This window comes from Thermobia domestica, unplaced genomic scaffold (assembly GCF_964235325.1).
Source record: "Thermobia domestica unplaced genomic scaffold, izTheDome1.hap1.1 HAP1_SCAFFOLD_468, whole genome shotgun sequence".
NCBI lineage: Eukaryota > Metazoa > Arthropoda > Insecta > Zygentoma > Lepismatidae > Thermobia > Thermobia domestica.
In genome coordinates, this window is record NW_027656178.1 from 111171 (window position 1) to 129241 (window position 18071).

At 36.3% G+C, this 18071-nt stretch overlaps 1 protein-coding gene across 1 annotated transcript in view; it reads right to left on the reverse strand.

Moving 5' to 3' along the window:
• Positions 1–17581, reverse strand: part of LOC145676910 (lysoplasmalogenase TMEM86A-like) — a 124088-nt gene extending 106507 nt beyond the window's left edge. Inside the window, exon 1 of the mRNA XM_081747678.1 lies at positions 17179–17581. Within this exon, the coding sequence (XP_081603804.1) occupies positions 17179–17199 (21 nt within the window). The 5' untranslated portion in view covers positions 17200–17581. The remainder of the gene's footprint in view (positions 1–17178) is intronic.
• Between the last annotated feature and the right edge of the window lie 490 nt (positions 17582–18071).

Genomic DNA, 18071 nt, shown 5'->3' on the forward strand with positions numbered 1-18071 from the left:
AAAAAATTTTAATAAATTAGATAATACAAATGCTGGTTTTCAAAAACGTGCTAATAAGGTGAAAAATAGTAAATCTTTTGAAATGTATGGACGTCTTCATACTGATATTGTAAGTTTAGATCGTATGCTTCCTAACAAAGTAAGTTTACGTGTAAAACTACATCGTAGTAAAGATAATTTTTGCTTAATGTCTCCTGAAAATACAAGTTATAAAGTTGCACTTGAGGAAGTTATTCTTCATGTACGACGTATTGATGTAGCTGCAGATTTAGCTATGCAATTAAATACACGAATGGGTTCGGAAACAGCCAAGTTACCTCTGACGAGAGTGGAGACAAGATCTTATACTATACCTGCACAAGTAAAGTCTTACAACATTGATAATCTTTTCCTGGGTAATGTTCCTAAAGGCCTGGTTATTGGTTTCATCTCCAACACAGCCTTCAATGGGAAATCACATCTTAATCCCTTTGAATTTCGAAACTTTAACGTTAACAAATTGCAATTACAAGTCGGCTCAAAATCATTTCCTCCCAACCCCCTCACTCCTGATTTTAATAACAATTTATACCTTCTAAGTTACTATACTTTGATTTCAGGTACTGGTATATATTATCAAAATTATTCACATACTGTTACTCTTGATGAGTATCCAAACGGATATGCTCTGTATGCTTTTATTCTATCTCCAACAGGAACTTTAGACGACAACACGTGGGATGTGGTACGCGATTCCCCTGTAAATTTAAAAGTATCATTTTCAGAAACTTTAACTGAACCTGTTACATGCATTGTGTACGCACAATTCGATTCTTTAGCACAAGTAGACAAAGATAGAAATATTTATACCGATAACACCTTCTAATTTATTCAGTTGAGTAGGATGAGGGTTGTTGTACACTTCTCGGCGTATCATGATAACGAAGATGACTTTATTGTAAAAGAATTAGCCATTGTAAATCCTGACGTTCCCTTTTTCCAAAATTGGATTTTTAAACCACCATTTCCTTTAAATAAGTTAGCTGAGCCGATCGTAAGTACAAACAAATATCTAGGTGAGAATGTGTATGGCATTACCTGGCACGAAGGCGATGTAGAATATTCCCATCTTAAGGAAATACTTCAATCATATTGTTCAAATACTACAACAATATACACCTACGGAATAAATAGAAAGTGTTTTCTTCAAGAAATTCTTCAAAGAGAAGTTACAAATTTAGAAGAAATAAACTGTCCAAAGTATACTGCATTAAGTTTTCACGTTCATCGGTGTGCACATAATAAGCATCGTTTCGGACAATATAGGTGCAGTGTTCATGAAGCATTACTGTATAGTGAATATGTAAAAGTGTATGACTATGTCTTACATGTGAATAACAGTGATAGTTACATACCTACTACAATTAAAAATAATAATCTTCATCATGTATAGTGACGAATTGTTAAAAGTGTTACTAAGTGATAAAGTGACTGGTGCAAGTGTTACTGGAATTTACCCTATTGACAGACTTCCTGTAACGGTAGAACCTCCTGCTGCACTTGTGATTAATCTTGATACATCTGATTCTGCTGGTTCCCACTGGGTCGCAGTGTACATCAATAAGAAAAAACATGGGTACTACTTTGACAGTCTTGCTATGGACATTCCCAAAGAAATAAAAAACTTTTTGTCGAAAAATACTAAAATGTACTTTACGAATAATCATCAATATCAACATGATAATTCTGTGTTGTGCGGGTATTTTGTGTTCTTTTTGCATCATATTATCCGCACTCAATCATTTCAAAAGTGTTTAAAAATGTTTAACAAGAAAAATTTGAAAAAGAATGATGATATCGTTTATAAACATGTGAACAAATTTTTTTAAAAAAGAAAACAGAAATAATTTTTTTTATTTTTTTATTATTATATGTTTACAATTTTTTTTATTTTTTTTATCATATATACAATTTTTTTTTCTTAAATTTTCAATAATTTTTTTTTAAACTTACATCCCTGCATTTTATTTACAATTCCTAAGAAAAAACATTACAATCTTGATAATGCATTAGTTAATGCTGTTGATCTTTCATATTTCCACCAATAATTCAACTGTGGTGCATTACGATATGCACATCCTGATTTCTTTACAATATTTGTATGAAAATTACAATAATCATTAAATGTGTTTCCACATAATTCACTTAATGGTGGACAATGTTTTGTTTCTAAATCAATCACATTATCTAATGCAAATATTCTTTTAATCCAAAGAGATTTCTCTAAACCTTTACAATAAAAGGATGAATTCTTTGAACATAATTGATATACAAGGTTTCGTATGCACGATACAGTATATCCAGTTTTGCTATTCCATTTCAAACCATGTAAATTTAAAGTTAACCAATCAATTTGTTTTTGACATCCTAATGATAATAAATTATAATCTATTGGTGATTTTACCAAGCAATGGAAATTTACTGTATCATCGCATGCAGTTAAACAAAACTCACGAATGATAAATTCATTATCAGACATTTTAAAACCTTGAATATCGATAATATATTGATTTACACATGGTGAAATTTCATTTGTGTGATAAATGAAAAACGGAATAATCTGTCCAACAAATTCTGTATTTTTTAAAAGATCACAAATTTTACGCATAAACCATATAAATGAGATTTCACTATGTTCTTGTTCAAAAACTTCAAAAAGTTCACTAAGAGTTTTATCAAGAGATAAGTACTTCGTTGCAAATGTTCCAGTATTATGAAGATGAGTACAATCATGAGGAAGATTTAACTTGCATTCCATGCATTCAATTGGATTGGTGTTACGTAAGTATACTTTTATAGTTTTTAATACACAGTTCACATTAATGTTTTCATCACTGCATAACACACATGAAACACTAACTCTATTCGAATACATTTTTTTTTCAATCTGAAATATTCGCTTTCCGTTTGTCTTTTCTTATGAAAATGTCCAGTAATTCCGGAAGATAGTCTGTATCACTTAATAATTCCACATACGTTTCATAGAATTTTTCTCTTGTTAATATTCCAATAATATGGGTGTTTGCATACAAGTAAAACACATCTTCTTCAACACTAGGACTTGCAATAATACTCCATGCACGGGTTTCCAATGACTCTGGGTGTACATTCATACAATCATGCGCAAAATCATGAGGGGCTCCTTCTCTACATCCATCGCATATTAATGTATCGTTGAAATCCCATTTTTCAATAGCCTTCTTTATACATTCACGGTCCACCTTTTGACTATTACAACAGCAATCTAAACCCCAAAATCGTGATGTTCTTGATAATACTGCTGGAGATGACGGTGGTGTTGGTGAAACTGTTGTTAGCACTGGTGAATCTATTGCATCAAAATCATATTCTTCATCTGACGATGATTCGTATATTTCTGTTTCAGCATCGGATATTGCTTCGGTGTTAACCTCGTAGTGTTCTTCTTTCTCAAAGAGATGCATGGTGTCTCTATATATATTTTCCGCTATGACTCGTATTTAAAGTATTTTCATAGCCACAAGGTAATCACGTGTTCATCATTCACCGCGCAAAACTTCTTTTCTATTACCAATTAGCATAGGGGCATGATTCAACATGTTTACGAGCCACAACCTCAATCTTCTTTGTATTCTTCGCCGACAATGTCTTGTATTCACCTACCCTGGCGCCAAACTTGTTTTTATTACTCTGTCGGCACTCTGTGATGTGTACTAAACGTGTCGTCGGTTTTCCTTTGTATTTGTCTTCATGTTTTAACACGCACCTGTTACCCAACAACGCCATCTTTCCCTCTTGCCCAACGAGTTTCCAAAAAGCGCGCGAAAAGTTCAGTTCATGTCTTAAGTTCAGCAGCGAAAGACGTACGAAAACAACGCTCTGTATATGTACCAGCAATGCTTATCATACCGCAATATACATATTCTATACACGAAATTTCTAGTATGCTCACACACTGTTCGAGAAATAAAAATACGATCCGTCAAATTAAAAAGTCCCGCATGAATAAAGTTTATTCCCTCCACCATTTTAATATGATCACAATCAAATTTAACAACGAGTATGCTTTAGCATACGATTCATCAAAATACAAGTTGCTATGCAAATGATCGAATTAATTAATATAATCACAATCAAATTTAACAACGAGCGTTTCTAGTATGCTCACATATTGTTCGAACATAATAATTTTATAATAAGCTTCTAATGAAGCGATCCAATAAATAAGGAGCTTGCTTAGCAAGCAATCCGTAAAATAAGATGTTCCGATTAATTTATTAAGAGAATTAATTAATATAATCACAATCAGAGATTGTTCTATGGAGTATGCTTTAGCATACGATTTGGGAAAAACATAATATAATCACAATCAGAGATTGTTCTATGGAGTATGCTTTAGCATACGATCCAATAAATAAGGAGTTTGCACAGCAAACGATCCAATAAATAAGCAGAGTGTGCTTTAGCAAACGATCCAATAAATAAGGAGCTTGCTTAGCAAGCGAACCAGTACAATTGTTCCAATTAATTTATTAAGAAAATACAAATAAAAGAATAATTAATTTGATCACAACATAGCTGTTAGAAACAACCCTATCACAATCATGTCCTTCAACCTCTCTTCTAGAAACTACTCCATCCCTCCTAACACTCAACCTTTTCCAGGAACCCGTCTAACCACCTAACAAACAGGGTAATAAAACCACCTCCCCCTAAAACATCCCCAAGGCCGACACGGCCATATTGACATCGAAAGTCGTTAGGTAATAAAGCAATTAAGGGGGCAATAAAATCTATTGTCTGCGACTTATAGCTTCAAGTCCACTGGGCAGTCTCCGACTGGGGGGTATAGAGCCCCGGCAGGAGCCTTACTTGGAGGATCTCATGTTCCCTTCCCAAGTAGCATGTAGGAACCTCACAAGGTATACTAAGTTTCATCTTATTTTTTTATTCTGCTTATTGTAATGACAGTCTATCTCCAATGGAGTTTGATAAAATGCTAATTGAAAAATTATCAATATAACCTGAAATTAGAGCTAATACTCACAGATCGAGTATTATGAATAGTTATAACACAAAGATGAAATAGCTGCCTTCATGAATGTTGTTTCAGTGGATGCATAAAAGCCTCCAACGTTGAAACATTTTAAGATTTTATATTGTCTCCTAATATATACATGTACCAAATTTTATTTATAGTCTATATGTCTCTAGGAAACCGAAAGCTGTTACTAACACACAGGCATATAGTTTATTATAAGTATTGAAGTATATAAGACATATTACTGAATCATATTATGGCACTTTTGGCAGACTCAAAGGACACATAAGATATTTCGATAGTTGAGCCTTCGAGTTTTCAGATATACCCTGTTTCAAGGAGGGACCAAAGTAGGGAAGAGGTAAGCCTTGACAATAATGGATATCCAGTGCCTCGGAGGGAAGTCGGAAATCTTAGGAAAGGCAGCTCCATGTTTCCTTGTATACAGAATAACATGTGATCCGATGTATTTCTTCACGGTATATTTCACGTTTTGTTCATTTATAAGCGTGAAAGGAATCATCGCAGCATGCGTTTTCCCGAGTACGAGAGACCGTGCTGCTGACTATTCTTAACACTTCCGACATCGAGCCAAAGGGTTCCGTGTTCATTGCTATCAAGACTTACCGTTGCCTACTTTGGACCAATCATAAAGTCAGAGCATATCTCAAAATTCGGTTGATGGCATCTCTGGAAAGTTCACCCTGCAGGGAATACTCTGTACACCCTTGAACATTAATGAAATGTGAATTTTTGGTATGCGTATGCATGATTTCCTTTACACTAAGGACCACCATCCATAGTTTCCCGAATTCGAAATAGGGTCTCTTGAAATTTGGTTTTTTCGCGATTTTGGACAGCCCTAGCTCTGAAACTATGCACTTTTCGCCATAGATCCATATGAACTTTTTTTCTTATTTTGATGTGGGGAATCGGCATAGTTCATTAACACCCTGTATATATGGAGAGGGCCCGGCAGGAATCCCTGTCCTCCTGCTCTGGTCAGTCCGAGCTTGTGGCCGAGGATCGACCCCACGCACCAGAGGTCAGCGCTGTACCACTGATCCACCGTGTACCCCTGTTTCTGTCTTGTGTTGTGCACAACCATACAGAGTGGAGAATGAAGCATTTTCGTTTTATTGATGACATGGCTCTTGCCGTAGAATCTGAAACAAATTATAAGCACACTAGCAGAATGACTGTTCTTCGCATGTAATGTTTCTCACGAAACGAGAAATATGGTTACCTCGTCTCGTACATTTCGTCAAGTCTCATTTCACTAAGTTTCGTAAATTTATGCCCTGAATTTTTTCTTAATTTTATCTAAAACTTATCAGAATCCTTTTGCGTCACGAGAGGTTCACGAAGGGTGTAACACAACAACATTGAAACCATATTTATTATTCCAGTATACGTATAATGGCTTGCAAAAAAAAAAAAAAAAATGAAATCTTCTTTACGTCCCACGATTATGCCGGTTAGGCTAAAGGAGACTGTGATTATGAGAAATGAATGAAATAGTGGAACGAAGAAAGTGGGTGGGAGGAAAAGAGAGAACCCCGAGAAAACTCACGAGCACGGTGATTATCCACCACAAAGTCCACACGGCGCGAGCTGGGATCGAACCCGGGACCCCAAGCACCGGAGGTGAACGCTCTACTACTGAGCCACCGTGCCTCCGTATAATGGCTTGCGTATCTTTAAGCGTTAATAAACGTTCTTCTTCATTGTGTTCGTACAATCATTCCATCAATTTTACTTTCATTATACATTCATAATGTATAAAATGTCTCAAGTAACTTTTATCGGAACTCAGCCACGAAATATGAAAAGAGCTTAACGTTTCGCCTGTTGTTATCTATTTTATCACGATATGCATCTTGTTAACATCAAAGGTGAAAAAGAAATATTAATTATAAGTATCTGCCATTATCTTAATATTTTTTCTTCGATCTGTCATATACTAAACTTCGTACTTTCGAACATACAATAAAACCCTATTTAAGTCATTGTCATAGGGAAGTCCAGTAACCTTGATTTCCCATAATAAAGAATTGCAAAGTTACAAATCAGCATTATCTCGAAACGTAATGACAAAATCAATAATATAAATGACAAGGAACAATTGTTTTGGTCTATAATGCTACAAAGGCGTCAACCCCATAACACATATTGATTTGACTCCTTCCCATTCTACTCAAAGACCCTCCATCAATGTATATCACAGTCAGGACCTAATCTTCGCAAAAAGGGATATTTAGGTTTCAAGGAAATTCATAGGTAATTCTTAACCCGACCACTGTTGCCAGATCCTAAGATCAAAAAGAAGCTTAGTTGTGCTCTAAAAGTAGAGGATTTGAACTATTTGTAGCCCAAACACACACACACACACACACACACACATATATATATATATATATATATATATATATATATATATATATATATATATTTGTAGCTATACACTTTTCTCTTAATAATTATATATATATTATTAGTATTATTATCGATTTAGTAGAAATGCCAGGAGTTCAAAACGTCAGATGTCTGGATTGGCAACAGTCAGACGGCGACCGCAGTTTAGGACTGTTGGCGGTGGTGTGTTAGGACAAACTTCATACTAAATCAAGAGCAGTAGAACTGCAGTGTGGAGTGAACTAAGCACACGGTCAGTAGCGTACGCAGGAATTTATTTTGGGGAGGGTCCAAACTCAATATGAGGGTATTTTGTACTAAAATTCCTAAAATTGCCTCTAAAATTAGGCTACATATACACTAAAATCGAAATTCGGGGGGTCCGGAACCCCAGGACCCACCCCCTGCGTACGTCCCTACACACGGTGACAATATAATGGCAACCTTTTTGTTTTTCAAAGAGACATGTTTACTTAAGTCAGTTTTATAGGTTCTTAAATACACTTCACAACGCTTATAGTATGCTTTTTCACTGATATTTCCCACTTCTTTAATTCATTTGCTAAATATTTATCTGGAAATCACAAATTTTTGAAAGTTTTTGTTGTAACTTCACTTACTCATTATGTTAATATGGATAATACACAGGGCCGGATTTAGAGGGTTGCAAGGTGCACGTGCACCCCCTCACTCGTTGTAAATGTACACTACCTGAAGCGAGAAGCTAGCAGTGAGTTTTGCAAAATCAATAGTTTAAGTCAACTTTCTGAAGATTGAAGGGGAAAAAATCATCGAGAGCAGACAGCATTTTCAAAGCAATTTCTCATTCACATCACAGATGCCCAAAGGCATTTAAAAAAACTCAAATTTAATTCAAATGTACTGGTAGTTATTGGCGCACCCCCCTCAGAGAATCCTGGATCCGGCCCCAATAATACAGTAATGCAATTAAATTGATGTTCACGTTTACTCAGCTCCGTTCAACTACTGATATTAGGCCTAGTCATCATTAACTGAGACAGCAACACGGTCAGTGATACTGCAACAGCACAAACTCACAAAAGTTGTCTGATCTGGAAATTAAAACTAACAAAACAAGAATTTAACTAGTATCGAACATGTTAGGTTTACTAAAATTATTGTTCGTTATGAATAGAATATTCACCAAACAAAATTTTTATTTTATTATATAAAATCAATAATTTTTTCTTTCATATAAAAAATAATAAAGTAAGTAGCCCAAAAGTAGAGTCTAGCTCAATTTGAAATTTTGATAGCGAGGGCACTTAAAAAAATATCGCCCAATCCAAACTTACTTGTAGCCCAATCTGACAACACTGTTCCTGACAACTGAGTTGCTTTAAGAGCCCATTGATTTTCGTGTATTATTTCAACGTCCCTGAAACTAAATAAGAACTCGTAAATCCCACTATTATTTTGTTGTTGAGTTGAGTCGAGTTGAGTTTAACATCCCGTTCAGCAGCGAGGCTATATGAGACGTGGACCTACTGATTAACGTGGAATCCGAACCACATGAGCTCCCATCGGGAACCGAACCCGGGTCTCCCACGCCAAAGGCGCGTACGCTAACCGCTTAGCCACGGAGGAGCTCCCACTATTATTTTATGGGTACTAGAAACAAATCTGCGGGGTGTTTGCTTAGTAGCGCACAAATCACGAGTGTCTCACCTACGAAATACCTTAGCTATAGAAGTACAAGAACATGGTTGATTTCACTGTCATGACCGGTCCTTTCATTTATGCGATATCATCTTGGTTTAACCCAGGGATGCAAATAAGCACTCGCCTGGGGCGAGTGGTTCATCAGTGCGGGCGAATATTTAATAGCATACCGAAAGTAAGTAAATGATTTCTATTGTGAGATTCGGGCTAGTAGCTTTTTTCTTAGGCTAGTAAAATTTTGTTGCTTATTTGCATCCGTGGCTTAACCCTAAAGATCGACGTGACTAGGCGTAAAAAGCGGGAAATAAAATTTAATAAACGTTAACTGATGGGAAAACGGGACAGGACGTTTGGGCGCAAAGTCGTTTAGGCACTAGACGTTTGGGCGCGGGGTACATAGTAAAAATCATAATTTACGACATATAAAGTAAACTAGGCACTGAAAAATAAAGCGCGAATCAAGATATATATATACATTTCCTACACTTCTATCTTTATCTCACCTCATTTATCTATCTATTTTCTATCTCTATCTTATTTATTCATCTAAATTAAATAGTTTAATGCGTTTGTGGCATTTGTTGCCTAACCTCGTCATGGATATATTTTTCGCTTGTTCACGATTCTTGTTCTTCTGATATAATTTTTGTATTATATAAGAAAGCTAGGAAATGAAGGAATCATACGAACTGTTAATAATTTTCTTAATGTTAATTAAAACATATTGATTTAATTTTTGTATTTTTAGAAAAAAGTTAATAATTACATACTTATGAATATTAAAATTTGTTTTCTTTCGTATTACGTTTGTCAAACTCTTCTCTTCCTTAAGTCCAATAAAGAACTACCAATAGAAGATTTCCGCACACTCGAATTGAGGGAAGTGGCTCCGCGTAGCGTAGTCGCTAACCCTCTCGCCTTCGGTGCGAGCGGTCCCGGGTTCGATTCCCGATGGGGGCATTCGGTCGAAAAAGTGTAACACGCTCTTTCAGGCCGGCTACCCTGAATGAGGTTTTCCTCGTTCACACCAGGCAAATGCCGGGGTGGTACCTAATTTATAGGTCCAGGCAGCTTCCTTCCTTCCCTTTCCCCGGATAGTGTGCTCCCTCAAACGTGACGGGCTAAATGGCCTTAGATGCCGAGAGCCTAGAAATCTAAAATCCTAATCGAGTTGAGGGAAAGATGTTAATACAGGGTGTCTAAGACATTGAGTTTAGGAACTGCAGTATGCTGTATTTCTGGTATCACTTTTTTTTTTTTTTATTAACATTCCAATATAAAAATCAAAACTTAACACACTTTTTTTTTCGTCCCATTGTAAGTATTTAATCTACATTAAAGCAAGTGTCGAAAGGAAAAAAAAGAACGATTTCCAAGTGAAAAATAATAGGTATACATATATTGGTCATTTAGCCACTAGAAATGTGTTTGACATTCACACTTATTGCATAACTACAGTAGAAGGCCTGCTTTAAGTTTTTTTCTTATTTTTTTTTTTTTAATGGAATAGGCTCACTATGTATGTAATGCAGTCAATCATATCTAATCTGGTCTACTTACCTTTGGCTTGAAAACTTATCAAAGAAAAACCACACAACTTTTTTTTTTTTTTTTTTACAAAATTTAATTGTTAATTCAGTTTTCAGAATTTTGAAATCCCAGTATTTCTAGTATGTAAAACAAAATCTAGTACAATTCAAGGACTTCCACTACAGTAGACATCTTGTGATATCTTGATTCGAACTTAGTACTCAGCGCGCCTAACATAATGACTTTTTAATTTAACTCGCGCCCAAACGGCGGGGCCCACACGTCCGCGTCCAAACGTCACGTACCGTGGAAAAATGTATTCTGTAATGACTATTCTAAATAGGCACAGCATCTATCCATATATATAAAGGTTGTAAGACATACCCGAGGTTGAAACATACATACCTCTCAGATGTCAAAGATTAAACAAATTTTACAGTCCTAAAATTTTGGCCATAATGTACCCGACCGCTGAATTTTTCGGAAGGTAAAATAACAATATCAAAAATTCGAGATATGTATCTATGAGCTAATATACCCCTACAAAATTTTAACAATGGTGCTTTTTACCTCTGACATGTTGGAAAGGGTGCGGACTACCTGACTAAAATTTCACTCTTACTTCTTGGATTGAATCATACTTATTGCTAAAAAAAGAATTCGAAGTTTCGCATCCGTTCAAGAGGTATCGTGAAAAGTAACAGACGTACTAACATTACAATATTATATGTCCCATCTTCATGATCCTAATGAGAACCTTATCTGGGGGCAATTCTCCTTACCAGTGGTCATAAATTTCATGAACTTGATCTTTCTGCATATTCTGCTTCTCGTTTGATGAGCCTGGGCTAATTAGGGCCTGACATATGAACATTCAAAAGTAAATCTATGAAATCTGCATTTTTCTGGAAATCGCCCCGTTATCTTTAATTAGCTCCCAGCGTGTGCATACTGCAGCTTATAGGGTCTAGTTGTAGTTTTACTTCAGAAGGACGCACATATTTTATGCGAGACATTATTTCTCGGTAACTATTGGCCGGATATGCATCGAATTTGGTGGTCAAGTAGATCATCATCTGAGGGATAAAAATTACTCTCGGCCATTGCCAGGCTCGGCTTGGCAATGGAGGCTGTGTTCCACAGCATTGCACGCCTGGAGCATCTGAGTTCAACTCACCTCTGATTGCTTATTTTTATATTTATATATATATATACTTCTGGCCATTACCAGGATTTATGGACTTAATCCCGTAACATTTGACGTCTCTCAGCGCGCAGACTATGAAGGGAAGCGGGGAAGAAAGAAGGAACTGGGACCCGTAAGTTAGGTCCCATCCCGACATCTGGCTTGTGTGAATGAGGAAAACTCAGGAAAATCTCACTCGGAGTGGCTGGCCTACAAAGCTTACATATTTTCGCTCGAGTGCCTCCTCCAGGAACTTAATCCGGAACCGCTTGCGTTAACGACTACGCTACGCGGAACCTCTTGGATCTGTTATCCAGGCTATACCCTACAGAAGGGTCTTCATAACAAAAAGACTAAAATACATTTTTCTTTTTCACCTAAAAACAGGGTTGGCAAAAACCATGGTTTTTACAGAAAAAATAAAAAACGCGTTTTTTTTGTTTAAACCAGTTTTTTTTTTTTTTTTTAAATAGTTTGCTCTATGTATTTATATCACATATGGACAGAAACAAGTTGGTTTCGCCTTGGTGTTATTACGCAACACTCGCGTTATGTTGGAAGATTCACATAAGCCTAAAGTGGAATCCAAACAGCTTCTCGGCTTACATCCGAGAGAAATTGTCCTCCATTTAAACTCGAAGCCGGGACTAATTGACTATGCAATACGTCTGCCGACTCGCTCACGAAGGACTCCTGATAAAAATATGTTGTACTAATCTTTCATTTCAGAAGAACAAAAAGATAAACAGTTGCACAAGTGAAACCATTATACACATTTACATATGGACAATTTCAAAATACGGCAGACTACAGAACTAATTTAGTCGAGATTAGTTCACTACGACCTTTATTAGTCCAAGTTAATGAAATACAATGACTTAATTTGCATATCAGTAAGGAAAGTGAATAAGGATACGAATTATTTTAGTTCGCTTTGGCTCTGGTCCATTTATACATAATAGGTACCAAAGATACTTCTGATTTCAATAAATGTCTCTCATGGGGTTTGTATGACCCCCCTCCAAAAAAAAGTACGGCAATTCGATGTATTTTATCAATAATAAACATTATTTAAAAACGAAACAATATTTAGAATTTTCTTTTGATTGCAATTGCATAACAAACTATAAAAAAAAATCACAAAAGAAACATTCATACACTTATATAAAAAGTTGCTTTTGTATAATACGAATAATATACGGGAGTGAAACTGATAACTCACAAATGTGTGTTCATCAACATTTTATGAACACTTACACTTTTACTAAAATTTTTCGTTTTTTGGTTTAAACCAGTTTTTTTTTTTTTTTTTAACAGCTGCTTTAAATCAATTATGATGGCCAGTTATACTCTTTGTATTACGTGTTTTTTTTTTAAGAAAAAGAAAATATCGTAGAATATAATCGATTAAGAAGTATTGACCTCTCAAACTCAGGGGAGCAAATGACTCCCTCTGCTTTTTACAAGTAACACCCCTGAGCACAGTTCATGCCAATAATACAACTGCTACTACAGAGATTCTATTTACTTGTGGTGGCTTTAGGTCATCCATCATCCAAAGTTCCTTCCCTAATCTTATTTCTGCATTATAACTCTGACTGGGGGGAGGAGGGGGCACGGAGGCTCCATGGTTCGATCCCCGGCCACGTAAGTTTGTGGTGGACGACATTGTGTTCGTAGGTTTTCTCGTGGTACTCCCGTTTCCTCCCACCATTTCATTCCACTAATTATTCCATTATCATTCACTTGTCTTTATCATCCGTTTCCCTTAGCCTAACAGGCATAATCGTTGAACGTTAAACTCAAAGATCTCATTTCATTTTATTTTATAACTCAGATGATAGCATTAAATAACTCTGTATGAAATAAGATGTTCTAGGATTGAAGTAAAAACCAAATACAAAAATAAGCTTAAATGAACTTTCAGATTATGATTCCAACACGCCAGACTTAAGACAAGGAGCACGGTGTCTCAGTGCTAGAGCACTCACGCTTGACGCAAAGAGTCCCTTGTTCGGTCCCACACAATGAGCGTTTGTAGCGGAAACGAATTAGGGTTCTCCTGTTTCCTTCTACATCCTCGTTCCACCAATTACTTAATAATCATTCTCTTTCATTACTCGCCCGATTCCTTTTGATATAAAGTGTATAACAGTAGGACGTTAAATATGTTTCATTGTTAGCAGGCTTATAAGAGAGAGAAGGAAAAATGAAAAAAAATGAAATGAAATCTTTGAGTTTTACGTCCCACGGTTATGCCGGTTAGGCTAAAGGAGACGGTGATGATGAGTAATGAATGAAATTGTGGAATGAAGAAAGTGGGAGGAAACGGGAGAACCCCGAGAAAACCCACGCACACGGTGTTTGTCCACCACAAGGTTCACTTGGCGGGGGCTGGGGAGAGAGAGAGAAGGAAATGGTAAATTCAACATTCGTTCCATAAATATAAATTTTTAAAAAGTTGGTTTGATTTTAAATTTCGGAACTTACGGGAAAAAAAATCAAACATCCCACGATTATGCCTTGTGGGCTAAGGGAAACCATGACTACGCCAACTGAATAATGATGGAATTGGTGGAATGATAAAGTGGGAGGAAACGAAATGAAATCTTTAAGATTTACGTCCCATTATGGCAAGGCTAAAGGAGACGGTGATGATAAGAAATGAATACAATGGTGGAATGAATAGTAGAACTCCGAGAAAACCCACGCACACGGTGTGTGTTCACCACAAATTCCACTTGGCGGGAGCTAAGATTGAATCAGGGACCCCGCGCACCAGAAGTGAACGCTCTACCACTGAGTCACTGCAGCCGTGTGGGGAAACCCCGAGAAAACCCATGGGTACGATGGGGACAAACTTACTTCGCTGGGGATTGAACCAGGGGCCCACCGCACCAGAGATAAGCGCTCTATCAATAAGCCACTGTGTCCCCAACTGACTTATGGAGTAACAGTATTTTTCTTAATCTTAATACTGTACCTCTGGGCCCTGTAAACTTCGATATTTTTCGATGTCGGACCCACAATTGAAAAGAGTGACAGACGCTGTTCTAAATGTTAAGCTGAATAAAAGAGTAAAAGATTAATAAAATAAAAATCAGAATGCTTCAACTACATATTGACGGGAGGTCAGGCCCGTAAACAGAACACTAAGTCACGGAACCAAGAGAATTTTTCTTTTTTGCGAGTGGGGCCACATTGAGTTTGCTTTACATTTTTGATCACACATCCATCTATAAAAACAACTCAAAGGTTCGTGGAGAAGGGATAGCTGAGAAAATAAAATGAAATTTTTAGGTTAACGTCCTTTGATTATGCCCTTTGTGCTCCCCCAAAGGAAATCGAACCCGAGACCACATGCACCAAAGGCACACATGCTAGGCACTAAACCAGTGGAGAAGGATTAGCCCGTTCTGCCCACCCCGTGCCTACGGGTCTGCGACAGATGATGATGTTAGTGGTGTGAATTCAGTGTACTTTACAGTGGTAGAGCGTTCACCTCTGGTGCTTGGGGTCACGGGGTCGATCCCAGCCACGTGAACTTTGTGGTGGACAAACACCGTGTGCGTGGGTTTTCTCGGGGCTCTCCCGTTTCCTCCCACTATCTTCATTCCACCATTTCATTCACTACTCATCATCACCGTCTCCTTTAGCCTAACCGGCATAAACGTGGGACGTAAAACTCAAAGATTTCATTTAATTTTTTCAGTGTACTTTACAGTTAGTTGTGACGATACACTACAGTTAGGAAAGAACAAAGAGAAAATGTTATTGCTCTCTTTAAAGTTCACTTTACACATTTTTGTTTATCCAAGTTCTTTAGTTTCCAGCAAATGTAACAAGATACGTTTATAAGATTGGGAAAAAAAATGAATGAATTTTCCTTTAAGTATAGCAGTTGATAATTCAAAACAAATCTGTCACGAGGGACCACGGGTCAGTTTTCAAAATATAAGTTCACGTCATATGCATATTCGGGTACCTATAATTTCACCTTTCGAAGGAATATTATTTGAAGCAATAACTTTAAGTATTATCATAGAGTAAATGTATAAAACATAGGAATACGCTTTCTGTGTGGTAATTAGTAACTTCTTAAGGAAAGCACTTTCACGCAAGCCCACAGTCCTAACAGTGATTATATAGCAATCTTACAAAGTGCAAGGCTAATTTTAGAACCACAGAATAAACATCAGTTTCATACGGAAACATATAAACGAAGCTTGTAACAAAATATTATATTGATTGCAATAGAATATTCACCCACAGAGATATGAAAACAAAAATACATAACATCATCGGCAGCATTTCATTGTCTTTGTCAACGCGAACGAACGACCTTCTGGGCTACGAACGAAGCATACTTCACGTGATTTATTAGTCACGTCTGTCAGCGGAATGATATAAACATCGCAATAAGTATGAAATGCCATTTGCGGTAGGAATACACTGAATTTCTAATAAAGAAACTTAATAAGTTATTTTTAAATAATGTTACAGCTATTAATCCGCCATTACAAATTTTTCTTTCTAATATATTGGAATAGCTAATTCTGTTCTTTCATCCACACATTTATTTCTGAATAATAATAATAATAATAAAATCATAGTAGTTCATCACATATGCCTAAGTTTTCTAATCGCGCTTGATCAGAAAGAAAGTTACTCTGTAGATGTAAGCCAGGATATTTTAGTTTACTCGTGTCTTCAAAATGTCATTTCTGACCTTTGATATTCTTACGTAGTTAGTTACGTAAAGCGAAAAGATAACTATTGTTAGGTCAGGTTAGGTCTGGCTCACATCTGCTTAATCTGACCCCAGAAATTTTACAAGTCAGTCAAATTTATACGTCTACATTGAGAAATAAGAGACGAATAAAACTCTTGTATCAACAATTTAATTGGAGTACACTCAGATCGATATCGGTGGGCCATTAGTATATTTATGCTTAAAAGTTTTAACTATTGTATTCATAAATTCGTTTGATCTCTTCCTCAAGTACTGCTGCAAATAAATTACTTTTGTTAAGTAATTAATATTATAGCTTTTGTTTTACTCACATATAGCATCGAAACGAATTAAAACACCAAATGAGATTTCATAATGACGCAACGTTATAATTTTCATGCACCGAGATAATCATGATTTTAGTTATAAGCAGGCCTAGTGCAAAGAAAACAAACGTAGCATACATAGGTTATGTATGATTCGCACTTCCGAAAGTTATTTTCGGGTAAACAATGTATTTTTTTATCAGTTTGTGATGAAAGTAAAATGAGTAATTGTATCTAATCTACTTACTACTTGAGTTGGAGTAGTCATCGCTATTTTGATATCTTCTAATAATCAAGAAAACTTCAAGTATGCAACTACAATGCGCACAGCTGTTCCTGCACTCTGCCGACCTTGACAACAACTGCTGAACGTTTGTTTTGGTTCCAGCCAGAGCTCAACACAACACCACGGTTGCCATCTGCGAAACGCTAAAAGCTGCCAAGGAAATTCTGGTAAAATGCCAGTTGACAAAACTGGAATCCGATTAATAAACCACAGACGTCCGCATTTAATTTCCTCTTTTCCATCAACATTTTACTACATGAGTACTTGTAATTGAAAGCCGCAACCAAGGCAAATACAATTAAATAACCATTGTAAGCAACAAGCGAATATTACTTTCTTTCTCTCCCTCTTTCTTGTCTGGCAAAATTCAACTGTACTAAAATTTGGATATGCTTAGATATGCATTAACTCATAAAATCTTCGTGGTGCTCAAAAGAGCTCATAATAAAAGGTGCCAACTCTGCAATAGTCAATTGTCTGCTTTATCTATACGTATAATAAAGACATTTTTCAGTATTTAAGATTGTAGGGCAAAACTCTGAGTAACTTTAAATGTACGTAATAGATACATTTATATTTTTTGCAAGTTAAAAGTTATTCACATGGAAATGCTCACACACACTTTGAATTGCTAAAATGTTTCTATTGGGCCTACCTCATTAACGGAAGGCAAAATGTGATAACCGATAACACATACTGATTTTGCAATATATACCCTAACACCAGTGATGCAGATTTTGCCCTTTGCGATCATATATATAGGGTGTCTCAAAAGTTCCCTGACATAGGGTAACATCATCAGATTACAACAAACTATAAGAGGGGAAACCGTCTCTAAATAAGATGTTTTCAAT